At 48.4% G+C, this 27,647-nt stretch overlaps 1 protein-coding gene across 10 annotated transcripts in view; it reads right to left on the bottom strand.

Annotated features, from left to right (window-relative positions):
- Positions 1 to 27,647, bottom strand: part of HDAC4 (histone deacetylase 4) — a 226,272-nt gene that overhangs the window by 40,709 nt on the left and 157,916 nt on the right. For 8 of the 10 annotated variants that reach the window (XM_075934078.1, XM_075934072.1, XM_075934077.1 and 5 more), the window contains 7 exons: positions 25,672 to 25,788; positions 25,391 to 25,589; positions 21,117 to 21,355; positions 16,323 to 16,580; positions 13,817 to 14,003; positions 9,078 to 9,211; positions 5,098 to 5,218 (listed from right to left, as the gene is read on the bottom strand). In XM_075934078.1, coding sequence (XP_075790193.1) covers positions 5,098 to 5,218; positions 9,078 to 9,211; positions 13,817 to 14,003; positions 16,323 to 16,580; positions 21,117 to 21,355; positions 25,391 to 25,589; positions 25,672 to 25,788 — 1,255 coding nt within the window. The remainder of the gene's footprint in view (positions 1 to 5,097; positions 5,219 to 9,077; positions 9,212 to 13,816; positions 14,004 to 16,322; positions 16,581 to 21,116; positions 21,356 to 25,390; positions 25,590 to 25,671; positions 25,789 to 27,647) is intronic. The other 2 variants (XM_075934081.1, XM_075934076.1) reach the window with 1 other exon arrangement.

Here is a 27,647-nt window from a genome sequence, read left to right as displayed (position 1 = left end):
GCTGGAGGGACCAAGTGATGAAAACTAAGGAAACCGATATCCTGATAGAGAATTGTATATCAATTTTGGTTGGCTGGTTTGGACTATAAAACCTACCACTTCCATAACAATCTCAACAAAGGACCTGCATTAAGCCAGGACTATACATGAAAGAAACATTGTGTGTTCTGCCTGAGGCAATTAGGAAAAAAACAGTTTTCTAATTTCCTCAGCATTTGTTCAAAAGTCTCAGAGGAAGAGCCGTGTTAGTCTATATCTGCAGAAACAAGGGGAAGTCCTGTGGCACTGTAGCGACTAAGACTTATTAGGGCATAAGCTTTTATGGGTAAAACTCACTTCATCAGATGAACTGGAGTGGAGTTTATAGTGTGTGCGCGCATGTGTGTATGTATATTTTACACGTGTATATGGACAACAAAAGAAAGAGGTGAACAAGCCACTTCCACCCTGACTTGAATAGCCTCATTTACACAAGTACCTTCTTCGTTGTCCTTATATATACACTCATGCCTCTAATTTCCACTCCAGATCATCTGATGAAGTGAGCTTTACCTATGAAAGCATATGCCTTAATAAATCTTAGTCGTCATGGTGCCACAGGACTCCTTGTTTCAGCATTGGTGGTTGGCCCTCCCAGATACAAATGAAGCAAACAACATTCTTAATCATTTGTAACCTAACAGCCGCAATCAGAGATCAGGGCCTTGAGGTAGGCACTATACAAACGCAGAACAAAAATGGTCCCTGTCTCAAATGTATATTCTCCTGGAGGTATATTAAGACAATGAAAGAATGAAACAGAGAGGAAGTCAATATTTTCAGGCTACCCCCCAAAGAGGGTACAATTTTGAGAGGTATTCTGTGACATGTTTTGGGTTTAGGAATATGTGGTGCTGAATTGAAAACACAAAGAACTTCTGGAAACAAGTTTTCCCTTATTTTGATTAATTTATACTTAGTCAAAGAGAGGCTGTTTGTTTCAATGTCCTGTCTAACTAGTGTTTGCTTTTAATTTATATGTGTGTATTTTTTTTTCTTTGTCTGAAAAATACTGTGAAGTCAGATTCAGGAGGTTTCTTCTGAAAGTTCACTGAAAACACAGAATATTACATGTTTGGTTTTATAGGCCTAATTATTTTTGAGATCTGATGGCAGGATATTTCATTAGCTTTACCATACCAGGGCCACTTTTTCCTCTCTCTCTCTCATGATGTGGAAATCCTGTTGCCACAATCAGGATTTCTGTATAAAGTTAAATGGCAGCATGCGATCCTGTGGGAGCATCAGGTGACAGGTTTTCAGAAGTAAGTACTACTGCAGCAAGTCACTATGGGGTGGTCTCCTTGGAACAGTGGCCAGGCGGAAAGAGTTAATATTCCTGATCACTGTGCCTTTCTGTGAATTACAGCTGGCAGAGGACAGCTATAACCAACCCTAAGTGCAGGTACATGACTACGTGCAAGTATCAAATACACACTGAAGAACAGAAATACTAAGAGATTTCTGGAAGGCAACTCTAACTACTAAATGTTAATAGAACATTTCTAATTGCCTGTTTTGGGGGCTCTCTTTTATTGGTGTTGAAGACAAATGATTTAAATAAAAAAAATTATATCAATTGTAATCGGGATTTGAAATCAGCAAGCAGACAACTTCGATTTAAATAATCGATATTAATTCTTGTTCAATGTCTGTACCTGTTACTTTCCTAATGGAAGATAGAGTCTCACTAGTTGGTATAATTTGGTACTAATTTGCTAACCATGCAACTACTACTTCTATTTAATATTATTTAAACAATTATATAACTTAATATACATTTATTCAGGCTTTTGACTTTTTACACTTTCTATTAGAAAATGGTCAGCGACTTATTAGACAACCATTATCCAGTTGAAAAAAAACCATTTTTTTTAATGACTTGTTTTTATCTATTCTGATTACTGTTTACAAAATATTTTATATTTATCAGGCATCATATTTCTGAACAGTCAAAATTTGTAAGTAAGCACACCACCCATCAAGGAAACAAATATTTAAGTAAAACGATTAAACTATTCCTTTTCAGAACAAACTACGAGAAAAAGCAAACAGCAACTCTAGATGGCTTTTACACGGAGCAACTCCCAAGACAATTCTCCATCAGGAAAATGCTGAGAGGATATGATAAAAGTACAGAAAATAGAGAACAGCAGGTTGGGAGCTTCTGTTCTCCCTGGCTTGCACTAGAAGAACAAGAGGAAATGTAATGAAACAAAGGTACCGAAAGCAAACCTGTTCAAAGGAGATACTTTCTCAGATGGTGCATAATTTGACCACGGAACTTGTTGCTAAAGGAAACCATTGAGGCCAAGAATTTAGCAAGATTCAAATATGGAATTTTATAATAGTAATATACTGATATTTATAATATAATAAGGAGGATTTGGTGTTTATATGCATAACAAGAATATCCAGTTATAACCACCCGCACGGAAAAAAAAATAGATGGGAAAAGATGTTAAACCTCATGCCTCAAAATTTAAGAATCTCTAATCAGCAGGGATTAGGATGAGACCTTTATAGTACCAGATTAGCTCATTTCTACCTACTCAGCAAGTTTCCTCTTCCTTCCTCTGAAAGCGCCGGTGCTGGTCACTGTCAAGAGCTGGCTACTGGAGTAGATGTACCGTTCTGTCAATTCTTACACTCCCATCAATCAGAAGTGCTTGGAAAACGGTTGGATTTCATGACATGGAATCCAGGCCTCAAGGCATGGGTGAGGTCTAGTAAAATAGTCCTTCCCCTCTGTACTGCTCCATGTATCAGATGCCCCTTGTGAATATTGCTAATCCAACTAATTAAGAGCACCCACAACTGCAGCGCAAGTTTCGGGATGGCAACATTGGTTTCATTTAAAAAAACGTGACAGTCACGATCAGGTGGGGGGAGAAACGTAAATGTGTTTGGACTGGTAAACATACATTGTGTTGAACACAGAGCAGGAGCTTCATACCATCCAACACACGATGTTTGACTTACTCTACATGGTGCAGGTTAATAGTGATGCCACTCCCACAGCAGACGACATCTCTGATTTTGAAGAGGTGGTAACTGTCTCAAACTGTCTCTTATTCCTATCAGAAGGGCTGTCGTGTTAGTTTGTATCCACAAGAACTAGGAGTCCTGGGACACTTGAAAGGCTAAAGATATCTTTGGACATAAGCTTTCATGGGCAAAAAACCACTGTCGGATGCATCTAATGAAGTGGGTTCCCCCCCCCCACAAAAGCTCATGCTCAAATAAACCGATTAGTCTTCAAGGTGCTGGAGGACTCCGCATTCTCTTACTCCTCACGCCCATATGAGACCGTCCAGAACTATTTAGACCTCTGAGCTGATTCCAGTAACAGGCACTTGAAAACTACAAAAGATGAGGAACATACTTATGCGGTTCTCTGGTACAGTCGTTTTCTGAGCAGCAGTCCCCCGAGTTTGTACAATAGGAAAGAGGGACAGTCTAGGGCCTATGAGTAACGGATACTCCCCTACTCAGGAAGGCTTCACTCTTCAAAGAGAAAGAGAACCACTGAGGATCCACCATACAACTACAATGAATGCTCTGCCCCTGCCCCCAGCCACAGGACTTGGGAAACACTCTAGCAACAAGCAGTTATTCTGCCCGGCACTAGCTCAGTGCAAGGAGCAACCTCAGAGGGCGGCGTAGTCCGCGTACGATACTCATTAAATAGCACACACACACTTTGTCCACTTGACAACAACGAAGCATGGGGTCACCAGAAAAAGATGAACCTGGGACTGGATGAGTAAGGAGGACCGGTAGGAAGATACGGAGCTTCTCAACCTGGGCTATGCAGGTCTTTTTGGGGGGGCGGGGGGCTATCAACTCATCTGGATATCTGTCCAGTTTTACAACAGGCCAGAGGAAAATCACTAGTGAATTCAATACAAAATAACACTTCAGACAATGACTCGTTTATAGTGCTCTACAGACGATACGCTGAGACATAAGTACAATGTTATAATCCAATTGGTTTATCATTATATAGGAAAAATAAGGAAGCAAGCAAGCATTTTTTCAGTAACAGCGTGCTGTGTCACTTCAGTATTTTGATGTTTGATTTTTTAAAGCAAGTGCTTTCTAGGTAAAGTGACACGTGGGGTAGGCAAGGCAAATCCGACTCCTGAAAGAGGACAGTCGTCTGGAAAGGCTGAGAACCGCTGTTTTAGAACACCATTTTGAGCCCGGCTGAGCTAGGTAGTGGCAGGAAGAGGTCCCCATCCTATAGCTGTTTGATTATATGAATCCAGATCTTAGGGGACAGAACCAGCATCACAAACAGGGACAGCCTCTGCGGTCCCTGGGCAAGGTGCGGGGCTCCTGCTTCCACAGTCCCAGAAGGGGTGGGGCCTAAGGTGGAAGGGACGGGGCCCCGATAGCCTGCCCTGAGCATCCCCGCCCCCCTCACCCCTCAGAAGCTCCAGCAGTGATTTAAAGGACCCAGGGTTCCATGTGCCTCCCTACCCCCCTACCGTCCACCGGTTGGAGGACCAGATCACAAACCCCACACATGGGTTGGTACCATGTGACAAGAACAACCGAGTCCCAAGGTAAAATGGGTTTGGAGCCTGGACTACCTGCTCCTCCGCAGGGCCTCCCTCTAGGTCTTTGGCACTTTTAAGAGAGGAAATGAAGGACATTTCTACACTGCAGAAATCACCACAAGCCATGGCAGAGAGTTAGAGGAGCTTGGGTCGGCTGACTTGGGCATGTGCTACAGGTCTAGAAGGAGCAGTGTGGGCATCCCCAGGCAAGCCTCTGAACCCCGACAGGAGAAGGGGTAAGAACATCTACGTGGCTCCTTGTGGCCCTGAAGCACTGGCTGAAGGCAGCTGGCCCAGGCGCAGACTCGCGGCTCTCGTAGATGTGGCCTGGCAGGGCGAGGAAGCCCAGCCTGTTGTTGGCTGTCCCACTGCAGTGCAGTGGAGAGGACTGTGGCACTCAGAACGGGCTGCCCCCAGAACTGCGATGGCAAAGGCAGTCACTGTATGAATGCAGGGCCACGCAGGTAGGGAACCGTGACCCCCCTTGCTGTACCTAGCAGTTTCTTGCTGTCCAGTTTCTGTCTGTTCAAAGGGTTTGTGCCGTACAGCAGGGCATGTGCCTCCGAGTGAACAGTCTGTAGCTCTTCCAGAGTTGCTTTTCTGCCACGAATACACTGTAGGGAAAGAAAACAAAGTGATGAAACTGTGTTTACAACAATTAACTCATCTGCCTTTTCCCTTGGCGAAAAAGGAAATATCATTGGAATTTTAATTGCACTAAGGGGTGGTTTTACTTAAATTACAGGTTAAAAAAATGTATTTGGGGGAATGCAGAATAGCGAATTCTGGGGGAGGCTACATGTGCTACAAAAGTTGCTTTCTTTATTAAATGGCTATGGAAACAGGTGTTTGCAATGGTTCAGAATGTATCTGAATGTGCTTGGGGCATTTTGGTCACGGTGTATCTAAAACGAGGAGTTTGGTTTTCATGACAATAGACTGAACTTCGGTACTTCCCTGGGTGCAGGATTTCTATTCTGGATACACTCCAATGACAATTCCCACATCAACATGCACCGTCGGCAGCTTGTGGCCATCCTAGGAACACCAGAAACGATGGAAGACATGGCCAAAGGATTGGCACCCTGGAGATCGTCACAAGGCCATTGTGTTCCTTTAGAGAGCTCGCAGCAGGCTACGCACCCCCTGCACAGACCCACTACAGCCTAGCTCAAGGAGGGACAACTTACTAAAACTCTCTTCCTGCATTTTAGCAATATGTACAAAACATACAGTTGAAGAACCTCTTAAAACAGAAAGGCACAACTGTGGTGGCTCAAGGCAGTCCAAGCTGTTCCTAGCAGTCCTCCAGAGGAGCATTGGGGAGCACAAGAGAGTACCCCTACCATTGAAAGACCCCTACCCTTGAAAGAGGTTCTAATACCTCTTTCATGTTACGTGTGGCGAGTTAGCACGACTGTAGAAACCAGGTGCATGTGGTTCACACATCCTTCAGAGCCCCGCACTACTTCTGCACTAGAGCAGGTGCTGAACTGTGCGATGTCTCACCACTGGCTCTAGGCTTAAAGCCCTGGGCAATTCTAACCTACTGTGGCACAGAGAGGCATGCACCAACCAGTGGGCCGAGACACCTGCGACACTGCACACGGAGCATTTTCTTTCAGACAGAATCATAGGGCACAATGGCAGGCGCACAATCCAAGCTAGTTAGAGGGGATTTTGTCTCAAACCTTTGGTGCAAGCCGTGTGCACACATTTTAAAATGTATCTGCACAGGAAGTAGTTTTATAAAGTCCTTAAGCTTTAAACCAAGAGAACAAAGCACGATAGGAAGTGGTTTCCTCTCTCAGGATTCAGTTCACCTGTCCAGTCAAATTCCTCTTTTGTTTGTTTTTTCTTTAAACTCTCAAGCTGAGATTCCCTGAGCATAAATGCTGCATGCAAAATACACAGTCAAGAGACAGACCCAGCAGCTGCAAAACACTAGCCCCAACGAGTGTGAAAATCACCTCCAAGAAAAAATTCTTTCCCCTCTTGCGTCTTTCAGTTACACCTTTATCTTTTCTCTCCTTTGTGGTTTCCCCTTGCTGCGATGGCATCCATGTTCTCTAGACAGATCCACTGTCTCGCACTCAACTGCTGAGTTTAAGGCTTTCTGGAATACCGCATTGTCTGTCTTAGATTATCTGACTGTGCACAACGAGTAGAATGGGAGATCTCCAAATCCCCACCAGGAAAACAGCTGCGTTGCTGCTGATTTCAAAGGAGAACTCCCCAAGAGTGTACCCACTGGGTGGCTAGAAACTCCATTCTCTCTTCCACGCAATACGCTGCTCTCTAGATTGCAGGTTATTCAAACTTTTTTCCTGTATTTCTAGTAAGAAGCCTTGTATTCTTCTCAGGAAACACCCAATTTACGTAACCTTTGGGAAAACAAGCACCCCTCAGAACTTCCCTTTACAAACCTAACACCTGCTTACTGTCGAGTTTTTGCATTTAATATGTACATAAAGTGCCTAGGTGGAGCTTTCCACGGATGGAAAATTAAGCCAAATTCTAGGACACTTCTACAAGTCTTCTGGACCCTCAAGTTCCTTGACACACAAGCGATAGATGAAGCCTGACAGCAGCAAGAGTTTGTAGTGTACCCCGGCCTCGTGGGGAAGAGGAAAAGGTTATGTGGAGTCTGTGCAAACCAGGGACAGGCCGACTCCAACATGCCGCTGCAAGTCACTCAGACCTGAAGATTCCTCCTGCCCAGTCACCGCTGCATCCTGCATTGCCTAAATACCAATGACATATGGCATGCACCCCAATGGGCAACCGGTGAGAGTTTTCAGAAGAGACGAAGAGGGAGGATGTGACACGGAGCTTGGAAGCGAGGAGAGTTCTGGAGAGATGACTTAGCGTGTCAGGACAATTAACGAGCGACCCCAATTCGAGTGTCTCAGAGGAGGAGGAGGAGAGGAACGGCCAAGATTAGGAGTGAAGTGAGTGTATGGCAAAGAGACAGATGAGTGCCTGGGGGAAGAGGGAGGTGGAGCAGCAAGTCCAGGCACCATTTTAAAGGGAAGGAAGGAGGCTGAGAGCAGGCTTGGAGATCCCTAGGAAAACTCTGGACAAAGAGTAGGAAGATGATTAGATTCTGGAAGCCGGCGGTGCCACGCCATTACAGACTGGGGACTGAGGAAGAGTGTAAGAAAGGACACTGTAAGAGGAAAGGCAGGGTGGGACTGACACATGGTTAAGGCTTTCAGAAGAGGCAGGGTCATGGTAAGGTTGAAGTCTACCAATATTCAGGAAATCATGACAGACCAGGGCAACGCAGGAGGAAAAAAGTTGAGTGTCAAACAACTCCCATAGCTCCGCCCTTGGGAGCAGTGCGAAGGGCAGCATTCAAGCTGGTAACAGTTGTTCAAACCTTACAGAACAAAGTTTCTATTGTCACGTGCAGAATGGCTGTGGCATGAGGCAGGTGACAAGGCTGTTATAATACTGAAGGTGTAAGCAATGCTCATTAGAAACCGGCCTATATACTTATAGGTGCTTTGTCTGGTGTATTTATTTTAAATACCAGAGAGAATAATCCCAAAGTTCAATTCGACTTTTCAGACACAAACTGGTCAACTCTTGTTGGCCAAGCTGCAAACACTAGAAATCTAGCTCATGGCAATGCTGCCCCCAAGTGGCTAACCTTTCGTAGGGCTCAGAAATGATTTCGAACCAGACTGGCTTCGGGAGAGGAAGCTGTGTCATGCGCAGTTTCCCCAGGACAAGCCAGCACTATAGGAATTTAGTCACATCTGTGGGCCTTTCTCCAGCTCCTCCTAGTCTCTACAGCACAGATGGGTCAGTGCAGCAACACAAGCCATACGGATTCTCTGATCTGAGGAACCATAAACCCCTCCTTTTGAAGGGCCTCAACCTTAGCTAACCCATCGACTTCACGACAATATTAAAAGGGAAAAATGCTACAGCAGCACTGGAAACACCACATTGAAGATAGAGTTTAACCAGGGGTTAAATAGAAAACTTGATTTCCAAAAGTAAAGGTTATTAAACTCGGGCAAGAGTCAATGCTAAGGAGGTACTTCATTTTAGAAAGAGGAATACCAGACCATTACATGACTAACCCCTACTGCAAATGCTGGCCAGACATGCAATAAGGAGTCCTATGAATTTTGTGACTAACAGTCACAGTGATAGAGTGAAATTGGACGGCTATATTCATTCAGGATACAGACACGCCTGATCTAAACATAAGACATTTGACATAACCCAGCCTACAGCCAGATCCATGAAAACCTAAGGACAGAATCTACTACAAGTTTGTGTGTCTATGTTGCAATAAGAGATCCAAGTTGCAAATTCATTAGGTTTGTCTTTGAAAGGAGATTGCTAGAGTCCCTTACAATGCACACATGAAATCCTGCAGCACAATTAAAATGTCAAATCTTCCCCCGCCCTTAACACGCAACTGAAACTATCGATCTGCCCGCTCCTCAATATTACCTCACACTTGCTACGGAGGCCTGTCTCCTGGAGCCGGGACCAGATGCTCTGGATTCTCCCTGCGTGCTCTGGATGGCTGTTTGTGTTCCCACAGGTACACTGGTGTTTCAGCATCAAGGTATCATAGACCAGGCCTGCAGCAAAAGTTAAAAGAAATGGTCTCGTGAGACATGAAAATAACCTGTTATGGAGAGCCTCCGAAGCAGCGCACGCTGTACTGAACTGAAACCCTATGGACAACAGAAACCTGCAGTCCACAGGCAGATGAAGAACATTAGGAAAACATAACCACAGACTAGTAAATGTGCCGGACAGCTTGACTGTATGACCGGACTGTACACAAACATGGGGACTTGAGTCAGTGACCCAAAAGCACCCTCCAAGTCCTGTGAGCTTAACTTCTCAGGTGGCATCGCAATGACCTCGCCCTGTTGGAAGTTTCCCTGTTGGAAAGACCTCGCCCTGAAATGCATCATTAATGCCACAAGAGGACGCAGCAGTAGGTTTGTAAGAGGAGAAAAGAGGTGACAGCAGAGATTTAGGCAAACATGTCAAGAGAAAAAAGTTCTAAAAGGACACTATAATTCTCTGAGTCTCACTAAGTACTATTGCACCTGCTACTGAAATGCTTCCAGGTTTTTGGATAAAACAACAAGTGGAAACGTCCCTGGAAGGATCTTTCTTCCATAAAATAGCTTGCTTTAAAGTATTCCCCTCAAGGCTATGGGAGGACACAAGAATCCAGGTACATGGAAAGGAGTTTATAAGCGCACACTTTGGAATAACTATCCAGTGTGTTCCGTGGGCATTTAGCAGGGTTTGCCTCAAGAAGCCGACTCCCTCTGCATCACTGAGTATGCATCTACGCTCAGCAGTGTAGATGACTCCGATACATGTTCTGCTTCTACCCGGCTCTACTTTTGGACCAGGATTGTGGATTCAACTCAAATATACCACTGCACAAAAGCACCAGGATTCCCAGAGTTGTGTTTTCAGGAGAAGACACGTTTTGTTACAACAAAGCAGATATGGTGAAAAGGTTAGTTCTCCCAGAGTGAGTCTATCGGGGAGCACCCAAACTCTGGGGAATATCTGGGGGTGCAGAGGATGCAGAACCGATTTGCAACTTGTATTGCTCCTTTGAAAGCCAACTAGTTCCCCAAAGTGTCTTGCCACTGCACGCTGGGGCCGCCACTTTCAGCCACGAGGGGGAAGTGGTCTGGCAATTACTTACTCTGCTTCATGCTTTGGGGCCTCGGAGTGCAGTAAAACACTCCAGTGCTGGAGGACAGAGGGGAGCAGTCGTGAACCAAAGGTCAATTAATCAGGGCTTTGCCATCAATACTGATAATATGCCCACCTGCTTGCTTTCTTTCGGATATGACTCAACTGCATTCGGCGCTGTTTGGGCAATACCGAGCAACGCCCACTGAAGTCACAGGTAGGATGTGGGCAGTAGAATGGATAGCTACTCTGAAGTTCAACCCTGGGAAAGAACACTGGATTTTGCTGCTTCTGGCTCAAAAATATACCTGTTATACATAAGGGGCATGCACGTACATACCATAGGCGCGTGCGTGCGTGTGCAGATAAACACACGCAACAGTATTTTATATAGGTACATTCATGCATTTGCAGAAAACGTGTGGGGGGTGGGGGCAAGCTAAGTATTCTCTGTTGGGAAGTGACGAGAGGAGCCATGCTTCAGGAGAAGTTCAACCTATTTACATTCTAACCCTCTGTCTCTGGTGAAGCAGCGATAAGAGCAGCATTTCCACGACGTTTCTCCGGTGCAGCATTTATGCACTGTTCCAGGTTTTTAACCTCAACAGCTACTGTACAGAGGACAACTGCTCTTCCTGTAGCTGAGGTCACACTGTGGCGCACAGAGAAAGGAAATGCTTGGCCATTTTAATTTAAAATACAAAACTACTTTGGACACTATAGCACCATTGCTGGAAAATAATATTCCCTCCAATGTGGGAACAATCAGTTTTAAAGGTCAGAACTAAAGCATAGCCGACTGGCATTTCTTGGAAGGGTAAACAGGCAATTCGAGGCTCAGGTAATTCTACTGCTCTGGCAGTGAGGGAGAGAATAAATGACCTTCATCAGAAATAAAAAATGCTGTAACAAAACATTATAACGACGCATGGAATTCATTGTCATGGCAGATCAAAGACTGGACCATTGCAAACCAATGGCCCAATCTGGGAATCCTTGAGTAAAATTGTACATGCACCAACATTCCCAATAAGGCCAATGCATCTACTCACATTAGCAAGGGTACAGGAGTTACATTAGAGGCTAACCAACCTTATGCAGGTTGCCCCCCTGCCCTTGTGCAAGTGAAAAATGCCGCCCTTCTGATTTTGCTGGGTTTATGTCTATTGTCCTCTCACGACGCACAAGCGCAATGTCATGCTTCAGGACATAAAACTAACCGCCTGCCAGTGGCAGAAAGGGGTGAGGTTGAAGGCACGTACTCCTCAGTGTGTAGTATGTCTATCTCCCTGTATTGCCCCCGCCAGATGCCCTTTAAGTATTAAGAACCTGTTACTGCTTGAGGAAGGGTAATGAAATAAGAGACCCAGGGGTTTGATTCTGTTCAACAGATCGACGTTCCTCACTCTTCCCAGAGAGCATGCTAGAAGAATTTACCATACACACTATTTTTAAAGTGACAAAAATGAGAAGCAATTTTTAATTCTTTGCCTATTTTACACTAGGCTGACTTTTTAAGATGCACTATCCGAGTTTGTGGACTTCATTTCTTTGAATTCTAATTCCTTGAAAATGAGTATTCCATTGGCAAAGTGTAACTGTTAACCAGAATATTCAATTAAGCAGCACGCCTCCTCCCCGCATGTCCCCAACATGCTGGATAACAAAGCTTTTACTGTAAGATGATATGTACCAAAATATTTGTCTATAAAGACTTCCCCTCCCTGCGAGGAAGGTGGCTGGGTTGGTAGAAAGAAAGTCATGACTTGAACAAGGGCAAAGGAGGATTTAAATGAACTTTTATAACAGTGTGAGGAAAACAACATTAAAATATTTCTTTTCTCAACCTTTTCTGTGGTCCAATTTCCATGATACATACAACTGGGCTATGGCTCTTCAGTGACTAGCGCCTGCTACTGGCTGTCACCTGCACTTGTGCGAGTGTAAACTCCTGCCATTCCCATTGTGAATGATTTTACCCCCCACTTGCCACTCTGAGTGGGTATACGTGACTGCAGTGTGTTCAAGGAAGTGGGCCCCTAGAGTCTTAAAACATTTCAGAAATTAAATGTTATAAAACAGCGATTAGCCCGATGAAACACACTAAGTACTTTGCAAATTACCATCTTGTCACAGTACTGCACGCCTCATACCATAGAAAGGCAACGTGGATTTATTTTCATTTTAAGCAATCGTTTAATCCTACCTCAACACTCATTTCCTTGAATCTGACACCTAAAATTGTAGAACTTGGAACAGACTTATTTACAGTTTTCAAAATCACGACGTTTGTGGCTCCACTCTAATAGATAATTAGAAGTGGAATTAGGAGGCAAAATGTAAATCCCATGACAGCAGGTATTACTGCACAGTGACATTTGGTAAAGATTCACATGACTGATATTGCATGTAAACGATGGAGGAGCTGGAACCAGATACAGGCAAACAGTGACTCTACTTCTACAACACACACAGAATCTGTCATTTTTAAACCAGCAGGTTCAGATTTTCAAAATGGCTTAAGAGAACTCGGGGCTCGATGTCCACTGACCCTCTGTAGTACGTGGGTGCCTAATTCCCTTGGGACCCTTTGAAAATGCCAGCCCCTGCTACTGCATGCTGGATCTTTCTGGTGCCACGACGGACTGCTTATTGGTGCTTTCATTAGAAAGTGAGACATGCAAACCTTGTGAAAACTCGACACCCCACAGCCTGAGTTTCAGCAATCAGGCTGCTGCTCGGGCCAGGGCCCTGCTAGACGAGCACACTCCAGTTCCCAAACCCTTTCAGTGCAGGAGGGTCGGCCACCATGTAACCTGACTGCTATCCTGACTGAAGGCAATGGGCTACCCGGTGCCCTTTGAGAAGGGGTCTGCGCCCTGCTGACTGGTATGGGAGCTAGCTCTGCCAATGATGCATCAGCTGTGAGTTTCCCCCTCCCTGGGGGGTTCACAGCCAGCCAGACCACACCCTCTGGAGGCACAAAAGGCTGGAAGTGGAGCAAAATCTGCCTGGCAGTAAGTTCAGCGCTCAGGCTGCCCGTGTTGCTGGGTCCACTGTCCTTTGTCCGCCATGCTGCACGGCCTTCTTCCTTGCACCCATGTCCACCTCCCAGTCTAGTCAGAACTCGCCGTGTCCCAGGCCGTGTGCAGCCAGCGCTCGGCATCGCTACACACGCTGTCCAGCACCTTTCACCACACAGCTGGGATTCCCCTCCATAGGGTTGCTCCCTTCGGTGGTGGGAGTTGGGGAAGAGGGGAAATATGGGGTGTAGTGACTGACCCAGATTGTCCAATCCTCAACTCAGCTGCAGAACATGGGGTTAACAACATCCTGACTGCCAACCGACAGGTGGGAATTAGGGAGGTTTGAGCATAAGGGCAACTCTTGCCTCCTCCAACAAGGCGCTGGCATCACCCACTCCACGGCATCGCAGCAGAGCACTCTAAGAATAAACGACCTTTTCCCTATGGGGCACTCAGCCCCATCCAAGTCCCTCCCACCCCCAGACGTACCTGTGGTGAACCTTGGCTTAGTGGGGGGCTCCTGTACAGACATGGGGAAGGTGGCAGACGCAGGTGAGGACTGGGCGCGGGACAGAGGCCGATGTCCGCCAAAAGACACCGGGATGCCAGCTGCCTCCATGGAGGCCTGGTAGTTTCTCAGCTGGTGAATGCGTTGCTGCTCCAGCAGGAGGGCTTGCTGTTGGGGAGGACACAAGGAACGTAAGGGGCTGGTTCACGCAAACATCACAATGCAAACGCGTGGCCTGGAATGTTAGCATGTTATCTGGCTGTTTGGGTCCCAGATACAGCGAGTGCACACAGGTAGGGCTGTGAAGGATCCGAATTCGGAAGGCAACAAGGGCATCGGTTTCCTCTTTGAAACCCAACGGCACAGGGAGGAGGTCAGAAACACACAGAGCCGCCTGGCAAGTCAGCGCCTCTCCCAAAGCAGAGATGACAGGCCAGAGCCTCGGCCGGTGGGAAGCAGCACAGAACCAGTGACTTCTGTGGAGCTACCCCACGCCTCACCACATGAACGGCTGGCCAGCTATGAGCAAGGGCACAAGGAAACGGTTCTGACAACCGAGCACTGACTGGGGTGTCCAGGTCTCGCTGGCTGGCTGATGTTACACGTGCACTGCACATCCAAGGCCCAACAACATACCACAGATAAACACATGAGGCTGAACGGTCCCACTCGGAACGCAGGTATTCCCGCGCAGCGCCCGTGCTTTCTCCACCTGTACTACTGACAGCTCCCCTTTCACAAAGGCATTTCAGGGCTTTTTCTAACTTTATTAAGTATTTTTCTTTTTCCTGGTCTTTCTAGGTACAGATTAGGGACAAGCAGGCACCTGTTTCCTTGCCCTTTAACCCCGAGGCCTAGCTGAGCGGCTATCCAGATCCCAGGGCAAAGGTCTCTGGTTTAGGCACCCTAATGGCAATGCGCGCACTGTGCACCCAGTGGGCTGACGTCTGCCTCCCTGCGTGCTCAGGGCCGCTCCAGCAGCTGGGGACTGGTTAACCAAAGGAAGGCACCTGCGATGCTGCCTGTGCTCGCTGCCCGGAGGAGAGGGAGCACGGGAGCAGCTTTGGCACAAAGAGGGAAACATTTGGGAAAAGTCCTCTGGCAGCCAGATCCCCTAGTCTGAAGGCGGCTTGGTGCCGTCAGTGCCAGTGCACCGGCAGCTTGAGACGCAAGCGCCCACGGGGAGAAAGCAGGAATGCTGCTTGCATGTCTGGGGAAACAGGGTTTGTCTCCTAGGGATGACACATTGCTCTTCAGTGCGCAGTGGAGGTGGCTGCCCTACGGTGTCTGTAGCTAGCAAAAGCTGGGGCACGCACACTAGAAATAATCCCTGCTTTCCTTCTGCCCAAATGCAGGACCCATGCTTCCAACCAAGCCAGCAGCTCTGCAATGTATTGTGTCCCTGCGGGTAAGCCAGCGCAAGAAATACAGCTCTGCCCTGTTGCTTCATCCGTCCTGGAGCAAGCCAACCACACGTGCCATAGGCAGCGGCTGCAGACTGGCCGTGCTGCCCAGCACACGCCTTGTGGTGAAGAGAGCTGGGTTCCTGCTGCAGCCCCAAGGAGGTGGAACGTTTCCAAAGGTTGCGTCACACTGCAATTACAGCGGATGCGATTTCCCCTGGGCCGTGGGGAGTCACCAGCCGGTAACACACCGCTCAGGCGCATTAGGGAAAGCCCCCGGAGGTCAGTGAAAACACACTTATTGACTTGGAGTCAGATCTTATTGGCAGTGTCTCGGGGCAGTGCCTCCGCCTCACCCCCCACGTGGGCCAATGAAGAACGCTAGAGCCAGAAAACCCAAGGGCTGGCCTCTGTGCATTACGTGCTTAGGCTCATTTTAGCAGTGCCGCCACGCAGTCGAAGAGCGGGATGTCCTGTGTGGCTGTCCATTGCCAAGGGAACCGGGAGGACGGCAGGTTAGCAGCCTTGCCTGGTGACTCCCTGCGGAGCCACGCCAGCACACGCTGCCTTTCCCGCCCATCCACTGTGACCCATCTCAATCCCATCTGAAACCCAGCCCGGGAGTGGCTGAGAGCGACAGCCAAGGCTCAACGAGGGCCCAGCTGCGGGCTGCAAACAAGGGCGCCCGGGGAGGAAGGGAGAGATACTTGCTCTGTCTGGGGAGCAGGAGGGACCTGGCCTGATCTCACTCCCAGGCTGCAGGGCTGGAGACAAGAGAGGCAGCAAGCCCACCCCCTCGCCAATGCTGAGTGGTTATGACAGGCTACAGTTTGCCCCCGGGAGAGGGGTAGATGCCGGCGGGCAGTGGGTCGCAGAGGCAAGGAGAGAGGCCACGGGGAGACAGCAGCCCGAGAGGGGCGCCCTGCGGGCTAACGAGCTAATTCCCAGGGTAAGTCAACCCCGTGACACAAACACTTCACCTTTCTGCAGCCACAAAACAGGCTCTCAGCAGACGGTCCCGACGGCCCAATGCCTGTCGGCACCCATTGGGCACCAGGAGGCCCCTTCGCCATGCTCCCCTCACCTGCCGGAAGAGCAGCTCCTGCTCAGCTTGCCTCTGCCCTGGCTCCAGCTCCAGTGGCAGCTCCGTCTCCTCTTCATCACTCTCAATGGGCTCTTGCTTCACCGTCACCATGTTGGCCAGCCCTTGCACCTCCTTTTGGCTCGCGACTCGGTCGCCATACGGCTCCTCCAAAAGTGCGTGGTGCTCTCGCAACTCCTCTTCCGTCTCCTCAGGGTGGCTTTCAGGCTGGCGGGCTGGCTCGGGCGGCTTGGGGATCATCTGAAAAGACCCCAGAGTTTAAGGGATACAACACGTGCAACACACCAGAGCTAACGCTGGCTGCGCTCTCAACTACAGAATTATCTTAGTGAAAGCAAAATAAAAAGTAACTTCATATTTCTGACAAATTAGCTCCAAGAGAGAAGGATAATGACCGTAAGGACAAAGAGCCAGGTCAGCCCATTCATCTAGCATCGTGGAAACATGTCCTAAGGAACAATATTTTTTGTTTTTAGTTTGACTTCTGCCTTACGAAAGCGGACTGCTCTAAACCTGTATGCTTTGCAGGGCTACTCCCCTCCGTTCAACGTCTGCAAGGAAACAACCACTTGGCAGCAAAACCCCAGCAGAAAACGAGTGACAGATTTGTTCTTGTCTGGTTTCCTGTCTCCACGTTTGCCAAGCTTCTTTCAGACAGCGCCATAAATTGCATCTCACAAAACCAGAGCCTGCCTCCCGGTTCCCAATGCAGCTGAAGTCGAGTATTTTAGTAGCTTTGGGAGAGAAGAGCTATGCTGGGTTATCTGTACCACAACTACAAAAATAAAACCCCAGGACGTTTCAGAGTCAGGCTGCCCTACACTCAGTCAAGTGCTGCTGGGAAGCTTGTGTCCTCCAGCTGTCACACGCACTTCGCAATCTTAGTGCTCAAGTGTTTGGGAGTCCAAGCGCCTGTGACCCTCACAGGCCCTCCATGGCAAGCGGTGAAGGGTTCCCTGTTCTCTCAGCAGCTCCTGCCGTGCCAAACAAACTCACTACACCCAGCACTGCCGTCCCAGAATCCAGCCAACAGAATCGCAGTGAGGTATCGAAGGGACGCTGGCATCACACGGCTCTGGCACGAGGCGAAGGGTGAGTACTACCACCACATGCGGCTTTCAAGTGTCACCGAACAAGGGAGAAACATTCTCCAGTCCAGGGGCAAAAGTTGTTTTCGCTCTGCGGGAGGCAGAGGATGCCTTGTGAGCCCAAAAGGCCTGGAGCTATGCTGGACTCTAACGGGGTGCAAGGAGAAAACCATCTCACTGAGAATACTGGGGGGAAGAGGTGTGATTTGTGATGGACCGAACCCTGCATTGACTGAAAACCAGCAAGCTCTGCGGCAACACTGCAAAAGTGAAAAACTGCTTCAGACAAGAGCTGTAGCCCATTAAATCAAGCCTTAGCGCTGGCTGGTCTGCACAGGAAGCTTACACGGACACAGCTACGCCCCTCAGGAATGTAAGCACCCCCCGCCCCAGCGGCGCAGTTAAGCCAACCCAAGGCCACGGCTGGGCTACAGCTCATGCTGACAAAATGTGAGTGCCCCTGAGGTGAGTTACGCCGGCGTAGGCATTCATGCGCAGCCGCGGGAGGGCTTCTCCCCCCTGAGGTGAGTGGAGGGAGGGTGGGCAGTATCCCAACCACGCAGGCAGGAGCGGAGAGAGAAGAGATTAAGTGCCCACTAATTCTGGGTGCCCAGTATGCTAGGTGGAGGACCTGTGTTTGCAGAGTTCCAACCACTGCAAAGTACTTGTGCCTTCAAAGCCCCCCCACAGCGCCTGGCAAGACTTCTGCAAAGCAGACTCCACCGTACCGAGCAGGGCACCCAGTGAACGGGCAGCAGAGGAGTCTGAAGTGCCGTGCCCAGCACCACACAGAGCCGTGTGGCAGAGGTCGGGACGGAATCCGGGCCAGGCGTCATCAGCCTTCCCCAAGAGACCATTCTTTCTCTTTCTACAAGGCCCGTTCAGCAGGCACCTCCCAACCCCGGAGTCCTACCAGTAACAAGTTTCTTTCACTACACCATGCGCACCCAAGGAGGCAGAGGGCTTGTGGAAAGGGTAGCAGGTCATGATGTAATCAGAGCCCATCCCATACTGCTCATTATTCCTGGCCGGGGGGATTCAGGGCCACTGTGGGGCAGCAGGGAAACAGCCCTGCTTGCAGAGTCTCCCCTGTCCGCAGAAAAGTGGCTGCACCAGTGCCACTCACCTACCCTGGCAGCTCAGGCATGTTTGTTCAGGTAGCCAGGGCAGAGATACTTCCCTGGGAGGAGAGGGGCTCCAGGGATGCTTCCAGCCCTCCAGGACGTTAGCCCTGGCTCCCCATTGGCCAGGCGTGACTTGTCCTTGGGGAATCTATGCTGGCTGTTTCCGGTCACCTTCCTCTCCTCCCCACCTCTCACCAATCTGCTCAGCGGCTCTGTGGGGATGACAGGTGAGCAGCTGGCGGCAGAACGGCGCTGCCAGGGAGCGCTCACGCAGGAGCCAATGAATCTCTGGCAGTTTTAGTATAAACTCTGAGATGTCTCCACTGAGCAGCACAAAATGTGTCTTCTGAAAGTCTGACTGGGACACGTTCTGGTGGATTTTCATGGGGATGACAAAAGGACGAGGGACCAAGAGGACACCCGCTATTCCAATTTCTCATCTCTGCTCCAAGGGATGGGGGGGAAGGGACTACCAGTTTTAAAATAACGTGTTGCCAGACTGTTTTAACATTAGCCACACATGCTTACACACCCCCAGCCTTGTTCTCAGAAATGTTTGAACTATATTGGTGGAAATTTTCCATCTAATTCAGCCTGAGGCAGCCATCTGACCTGGAAAATTTAAAACCAAATGGTTCAAGTTTGGCAAAGTCATAAACTGAAGCGAGCATGCTTTGAGCCTGGCCTATAATTAAAAGACAAATCAGCCTTTACTTGATTTTTAGTTCCTCTGCTACTCTACACAAATGGGCCCTGACATAGCTGAGTGTTCGGAGAACCAATGTTTCCATGTCAGCATTTGGATGCTATCCAATGTGATACATCTGCGCGCGCAGAATGCTAAAGGATTTTAACTCAGTACTTTAACAAGGGACACAAATGGAAATGGTCTTTGTTCAAAGAGGGGTTGTTCCCTCTTTTTGCGTGGACCTGACACATCACACTTAAGTAGGTCTCTTTCAGGCTACTGAAAGAAGCAGTAGTCTGTACAGTCTCACACATACGCTTCCAACTCCTGGGAGGTCTAAACGAAACCCTCAATGAGTGCAGTAGGTACGTCACAGCGCAAGCGTCCAAAGACTTCAAGTGTTGGCAATCGACATCTTTACAGACTAAAACAAGCCACTGAAGTGCAATTCACTTACTAACAAAGAAACAGAGCCTACTGCCAGCTTTGAGCAAGCCTGATTTTGAACTTCACGACTCCAAGCATGTTTAGAGTGTGCGAAGGGAAATCTCCATGGGAACAGCAACGCCACACCACATCAGTATGCTGGCCTGAATGAAGTCCAGGGCTGGCACATGCATGGCGTAGTGGCAAATATCCAGAAGTACAAGATTGACGTCAGTAGCTTGTGTAATCATCCCAACTTAGCTTTATTCTATAAACAAAGTGTCTGGGGGGTTTTCTGTTTTTATGCTGTGACTCTCTCTTACTGGAAAGATTTTATATGGGCCACCACTCAAGTAGGCTAATCCAGCTTCTGGTGGTTAGGTTTTCTCGGGAACAGTGGAAGTATTTGGAGAAGTGTCCACCTGAAATGGACCCGCAGCACCCTGGCAATCTGAGTTTTCTTTTGGAATCTGTCTCTTTGAATTTAGCTGTACCAGGGGAGATCTTCCCCAAAGTGTCTGAAGGACAAGTTTTAAATTCAGATTCCATTTTGTCTGAAGAAACATACCTGCATAGCCAGCTGAAACAACCCCTTCTTTGCTACAGATAACCTAGCTGTGCAGCAGCATCTCTCTGGCCTGCGAAGCGAATGCAGTGTTTGTGTACGGATGCACAGCTCCATGCAACACACACACGCACACACTTCTCTGCTGTTGGCCAGACATGGGACAATGCTTAAACATGGACAGCACGGTCCAGCTTCAAAGCACTTGATAAATATTAGCTCATACACTCACAAAACCCCTTGGGCTAGATTGAGCCCCCATTTTCAGAAGGGGAGGTGGAGAAGACTGACAGTGTGCCCCATGCCATAGGCGGGGGGCTGGGAGTTCCTGGGTCCTAGGCAAGGGCTTGGGCCTGCCTCTTGGAAGACTATCCTGGTGAACAAACTAAACACCCTCGAGTCCAAACCCTCCGCTCCAATTGTGTTTAGCTTGTTACCAATGGAATCTTCTATTTGTCCTTGGTTTTATTACACCCCTTGATACTACACTCTCCCTTCCTTCTTCCAGGGAAAATAGGTGTACAATACATCCACCTCCCCCTATGTACCCTGACGTTCCTGCATGCCTTCCTCTCGAACTGGGCCCGCTGCTGATGGGGATCAACGGCAGCAAAGAAAGCTTTGAAAATACGATTGGAGAACCAGTAGCTTAAACTGTACCTCCCCTCCCAGCACTTGCAGCAGCAGGGCCACTCCTTACCCTAGCTGATGCTGTGAACGATCACTGAAGCTACTAGGGAGCAGAGATGCCAAGAGGAAGGCCAAGTGATTGCATTGCTAGAGGCCGTGCACGTTGCCGTGAGAAAAACCCTTAAACAGGACCATTGGCGAAAGGCTGCACTGAACTTGCACGTGCAGGAAAGCACTTACCATCAGCATGCCTACCTTGTTCAGGTGAAGCTGCTGCTGCTGGAACTGCTGTTTGTGTTTCTCCAGGAACTGCTGGTGCTGTTGCTGGATCACTAACTGCTGGAGGGCCTGAGCGTTCTGGGGAAGGGGAGCCGACTGCGTGCGCCCCAGGGGGCGGTGTTGCCGGAGTTTGTGTATGGAAGGGGAGACCCGTTCTGCACCAACCAGAGACTGTGCATGGAGGGGGAGTGCCCCCAAGCCTGAAAGATACCAGTCTGAAGATAATATGGAGGAAAAAACAGCAGAGAAGAAAAAAAAAAGGAAGAAGAAAGGAAGGGAGAAAATGGCTATTGAGTAACACAGACGGTGACAATAATGTACATATTGTTAAAACCACCTTGACATTTGTAGCTGAAGTGTCATCCCTTAGAAAGTAAACCAGAACAGAAAGCGATCAGTTACCAGTAGAGCAACAAATGTTTTAAACACTCCTGTGAAATATGTACAGAGTTTAGCACCTCCAGGGCATTTACACCCGCTCTGAGAATTAAGAGCAGCCTCTGCGTCTCTAGATCGCTGTTTGAGTTAAGAGCCTGTGGCTAGAATCTACACGGAATTAAAATCAGACAGCTAAGCTGTGTGAACTGACCGGGTTTTCAGCCAAGTTTGAGTGAAAAAGCGTCGTCACAATACATCACAACTAGCATCCACTCAGCGTTTGGGGTGCTCTCAGCAGAAACACTAGGGATAAAAAGCAGAGACAGAACTACCTTCTCACCCTAGCTCAGGGTGTGCACCTGCACACCCTCTGCTGTGCCGAACCTACTCTAGAGCATGATGTGCCAAGGAGAAAACTTCCAATATGGTAGACCCAGCACTGTCCATGCACATTCAATACGGTGGTTGCCTAAATACGACCAGTGTTTTGTCAACCTGAAACGTGGAATGCAGTGAATACGGAGTTAACATTAGATCGCTACTTAAGGCAATTGGCAAATTTTTAAAGCTGACCACTGTCTATTGTAGTAGGTTGGGATCACATTTCAAATATGGGTACGTCTAGACAACGGCACTATTTCAGGATACTTCCAACATCCCGAAATAGTGCTTTCCACATCTCGACAGCGTGCCCGTTATTTCAAACTATCTTTTGAAAAAACAGGCGCGCTAGAGCATGCTTCCGACATCCCTGTAAACCTTGTAGCACAAGGATTAGGAGACATTGCAGAATAGCTCTCTTTCGAAATGTGGCACTGTCTAGACAGTGCCAAATATCAAAATAAGCTATTTCAAAATGAACTTGAAATAAGCTATGCAATTCGTGTAGCTTATTTCGAGCTAATGGTGCAGTGTAGACGCACCCCATGTTTATAGTTTTTCGTTTAAACCATTATTTAGAAGTAATAGAATTGAGGGATTTAAGGCCAGGATTTCCTAGCCAATATTAAAGATACATACACATCTTTGGATTCATCAGCATTTTGGACAGCTTCATGCTGTTCTGCATTACTTAAGGACTTACAGTCGCTAAATCATTCCCTGGATACATTTCAAGAATATCAGAATGATAAAAAGCTGGTATCGTTTCTGTGTGTGGGAGGGGTGAATTATTAGGGGCAGTCTGGCATGCTACCTGGAAGGGACGGCAGGGAACACAGAGCCATGGGCAGATACAGCAGTCCTAAAGAGGCTTTGGAATCATTTACACCCTCAGTTTTGGCTTCCTGGATCTTGCGGTGCTGTCCCAGACAATGGCTTCGAAGAAATGCTGTGACCTTTGGCAACCTCCTAGCTGCCTGGGTGTGGAAGATCTAGCTGCTGCAGACGCCCCGGGAGTTATGGGGATTATACAACACTACGCAGAAGAGGCCAAATCCTGACATTTCAGTGTGAGATTTTGATGATCAGCATATCCCTAAGGGTTTTTCCTTCTTAATTTTAACCATCACCTAAGAGATAAAATCCTAAAGTTTCTCAGCAATTTAACTACCCTGGATGCTTCCGTGCATCTGCCACCTTAGCCCGATACTGGAAAGCATAGACCAGACATGACTCAGAAGTGGATGCTGCTTTCTATTTACTCAGAGCAAACGGGTCTCCAGCCAACCACCCACTGCGGGATCATTTGAGAGTACAACACCTCCAGCATGAATCAGAGGTGGACACTGCTTTCTATTTACTCTTCTTCGTGCAAATATGTCTCCAGCCAACCACCCACTGCGGGATCATTTGAGAGTATAGAAGGCCCAGACTCAAAGGGATCACAAACAGATTTAGAAATCTTTCTAGGACTATGAAACACCAGTCATTTCTCTTTTGAAATGGAACAGATTTCGTTACAATGGAAACACTTACTATTAGATTTTAAAATGAAAGCACGTGCATTTTTTTTAAAAAGGACAGCAGCTATGCAGTAATTGTAAATACTAAAAACAGTTGTAATTTCCCCTAAGAAAATACCTTCTCACTGTTCCTTTGATCAAAATCATCCGGGTTCTTCTACTGCAATATTAACAGACTTCTAGCTACAATTATATTTACTAGGGGGCTGCACCTCCGCGCGCTACGCTAGCCACCCCCCACCGTCTGCCACGGGCAGATCGCAGCCTCTCTTCCTACCCATGCCACAGCAGGATGGGGGCCACCACCAGCCCTTTCTGCGGCCAGATGGCGGCTGGATCGCGGGGCCTGCCCCAGGATTGGGGCTAGGGTGCTATGGCCAGATGGGAGCTAGGCCCTGACTGAGGCCTTGCTGGCCAGGCTTCATTTTAAATCAAGTAAAATATTATGTCCCAGACAACCAGGTTTCAACATGGTCTTTCTTAATGGTGGGGTGGGGAATCTGTGTTGGGTCAGAGGCCACTGGCCCACAGGAAAAAAAAAAAAAAAAAAAAAAAAAAAAAAATCAGTCAGGAGCCACACACGTGAGAAGGAAAAAAGCCCCCAACCCTCACTGATGTGGCCCCCAACTGAAACTCCTCAGCGCCCTGGTGCTCCAGCCCCACGGAGGGGGGAAGGGAGAGGACTGAGGTTCAAGGCCTCAGGCCAGATTAACTCTTCTGGAGTTCCAGGGTTAGTGTTTTTTGTGAGCCCCCGTGGGCTCTGGGGTGGGACCAAAAATGAGGGATTCACCATGTGGGACGGGTACAGGAGAGGCTGGAGGTCCGGCTGGGAGGTCGAGTGCAGGAGCAGACAGAAGTGCATTGTGGTGGCGAGGTCTGGGCATGAGAGGGTGGGGGCACTTACTTGTCTTCCGGCCTAACACTGGTACCAGGTTTGGGCTCCCACTGCTGCAATTAGCTGGATTCTGGCCAAGGGGAGCGCAGGGAAAGGCTCTGGACAGCGTACTGCTGCTCCCGCAGCCCGGGAGGAGGAGTGCTTCTCCCCCTCCCCCCACGCAGCAGGAAACCAGCACTAGTGCTCCAACCACACAGGGGAGGAGGGAGGGCACCTTGGCCTCCAGCTTCGCTGCATGGGGTTCTGCCTGCCCCCGCAGCGGGATGAGCCCAGCCACCGGCTTCTGCCCCGACTCTAATGCCCCAGGCAGCGGCTCCGGCTCGGGGCTCTGTGGCAGCCACTCCTGAAGTGGATGCCCAGGCTACAGGCTGGGGGAGGTAGGCCCACACCGCCTCGGGCTCAGTGCTGTATTTCGACAGGGTGAAGAGGGTCTCGAGCAAGCGAGCCAGTCCCCATCCGCCCAGCCCAGCCCTGGAACTGCCACCTACTGAAGGAGCACTTCTCCTTGGGCTGCTGGGACTGGGCAGCCCGGGGCCACTCACCCTGGATGTGAGGAGGATCCACCGGTTTCTCTGGTCTCTCCCCTCCCCTGCCGACCACTGGGGAGGAGAGAGGGAGGAAGCCACGCGGCTGAGGGTGGAGGGGCAGGACAAAAACTTTCCTGTGCGACAGTGTGTCGTGCTGATGTTACTCTGTCGTCCCACAGGAAAGGTATTTTTATAGAGAGAGAGATAAACTAGGACACCTTAACCCTGCAAAATGATAATGCTACCCTCCTCCTACCGCTCAAAGATGCAGAACGTGGTCAATCACAGATCTCATCCCATGCTGTGGGTGCCCACGACACCACACGGGATCATCATAGGAGATGAGGCTCTCTAGACCCACCCCCTGCTCAAAACAGGACCAACCCCAACTACATGCTACATGTCAAACCCATCCGATGCCAGAGATAGCTGGTATTCCCTTTTTCCTTTCGGGACAATGATGTCTGTGATCAATTGAAGCAGCTTGTTCCACTCCGTTAGGAGCTGCCCATCTTCGCCTCTGCACGCAAGCTGCGCTATGCTCACCTGTGACTAAGGGCGTCTGTGCAGTTGGCTGTTCCAGTAAGACCATGTGTTGCAGAAGAGAGTTGTGTGACGTTCCCCCATCTCTTTCCAACGCTGTAGTGCTCAAATACGGAGTGAGGTGGGTGCCAGGAAACAAGGAAAGCCGCTGTTGTAGGGTGGGAATAGCAAGTCTTTCGGCATCCTGCTGTCCTGACCCCCCCTGGAAATACACCCCTGGTAAAGCATTCAGCTTACAAGCCAATGCAAGCACAAGCCCAAAGGCAAGAGTACGCGTTACTTACACTGGCAGGCCCAGTGGCAGGCAGCCCTAACGTTATGTTGGGCAGGGAAGGAGACGTGTAGAGAGGAAGCTGGGTTACTGAGCCTTCACGATTCGCTAGGCGGTGAGCCAGGCTGGTCTGGAAATTGAATCAAGAAAACTGTGATGAGCAGATAACAGAGAGAAGAGACAGGAGTCACATTTAAAGCCTGCCTAATTCAGGGCTCACCTTGCGCTGAAAGCACATCAGAAAAGGAAGTCAGAAAGAAAAATAGAAGGCAGGTAACTCCACCTCAGATTCCAAATGTTGGAGCTAATCTGTGCCCCATATCCTTCCGAGTCGATGGGCTCGGCCCTGGCAGGATTCACTGGTGTCTAATGCTCCCACAAAAGGTGGCAGAACTGCTCTCAAAGGGCTAATCCACATGAATGGTCCCAGAATCCTCTGACCCATTTATATCCCCCACATGGGCCAAGAACAGTTCACTCAGCAACCGATTCCTCCCACAGCCCTGGAGCACATCCCTCCCCCCCCCACCCCAGCCCCACCGCACCCTGAAAAGGGAGAGGAAAACCCTGTCAGAATCCTGTTTTCTTTAACCCTGTAGACAGGAAAAAGTCATTTCTGCTATCCCGACAGCCTCCATGATTCAAGTGTCTCTTAAAGTGGGAGGCTAAAAAGTGCTGCATTTTCTGTTATACCAGATGGAGGCCCCATCACCAGACCAAGGACAGCATTAAATATGTAAAACTTGAGTCAAGAGCCTGGATGTTCCTCTTAGGCAGGTGTTTCTTCCTTTTCAGGGAGGAGAGTGAAATTAGCTAGGAGGATTATGTTGCAGCCAGCTAAATGTTAGTCACTTTTAATTTCGCAGCAAATACTAACCGTAGCTACTGAAAGGTTGTCTGAAAGCCCGAGTACAGAACAGTGATTCTGATGGCACTGAATGATGGAAGGGATATTGTTTTCCAACACAGGAGCCGACACTTTTTTTTTTTTTTTAAATTCCAATACTGTTTCTTCTGCAGGGGTAATTTTTTACTCTGATGCTTGGGAAAATGGGTCTACAATGGGTGGAACGGGGTTTCATCCTTCACAGATCGATACAGGTCAGCACGGCCACGAAGAGATTTGCGTCGTAGGGAGTTTGAGCTATTAGGTTTGAACCTGTTGCACTGAACTCAACGGGAACATGCAGTTGATGTTAATGGGTGCTGAATTAGGCCAGTTTTGGATGATGAAAAGAGAACAGTCTCTCTTGGTAGTCCATTGAAGCAACTTGCACAGAATGTGCAAGATCAAGCAATGCTGCTGTGAAGAGCACACGCTTAACATTTACTATTGAAAAATCAATACAAGTGTCCTCTACAGGAAAAATCTGATGTATTGAAAAGCACAAGTGGAACTGCTGAATGTGGCAACATTCAAGCGATTCCTCTGAGATGGGATCCTCAGACAAGTATACCGACGATACCTTTTTACAAGAGTGCATTTGCCCTCTTTGCAGCCAAAGAGACTGCATTTCTAATAAAGGTTCTATTTGGTATTAGTCGTTCCCTTGCCTTCCCTACCATTCTGGGACATGATACGGTAGTCAAGTAATCGAGTTCTCACATCTGCGCAAGCAAAGTTCCATTTGCCAAGGGAGGGTCTTTCTATTCCTGAAGTCTCGTTTGCAATCTTGTCAATCACAATGATTAAAACCAGTCGAAGATCAGTTCAGTCACAAAGGTCGCCTGATTGCTAATTTCTCTGTAGTTGTGGAATATTGCTACCACCCCACCCCCCCAAGACAAAATTCTAAAGAGCTTGTGGGGGGGGGGGGGCTGTTTCCACCAACTTATTTGTCAGGATGATTTTGAACATTTCTGAGCTATTTAGCTTTAAAGCGTAAACATAATGTTACTGCACCACATGCTGAAAATAAGGTATGCACTGTAAGTGAGGTACTGACATCATTTCCTGACTATTACAGGGGACAGATCTTAGAAGAATAA

This window comes from Pelodiscus sinensis, chromosome 7, assembly GCF_049634645.1.
Source record: "Pelodiscus sinensis isolate JC-2024 chromosome 7, ASM4963464v1, whole genome shotgun sequence".
NCBI lineage: Eukaryota > Metazoa > Chordata > Testudines > Trionychidae > Pelodiscus > Pelodiscus sinensis.
Note: the sequence above shows the minus strand (reverse complement) of the source record. Positions and strands in the feature narration are given on the sequence as shown.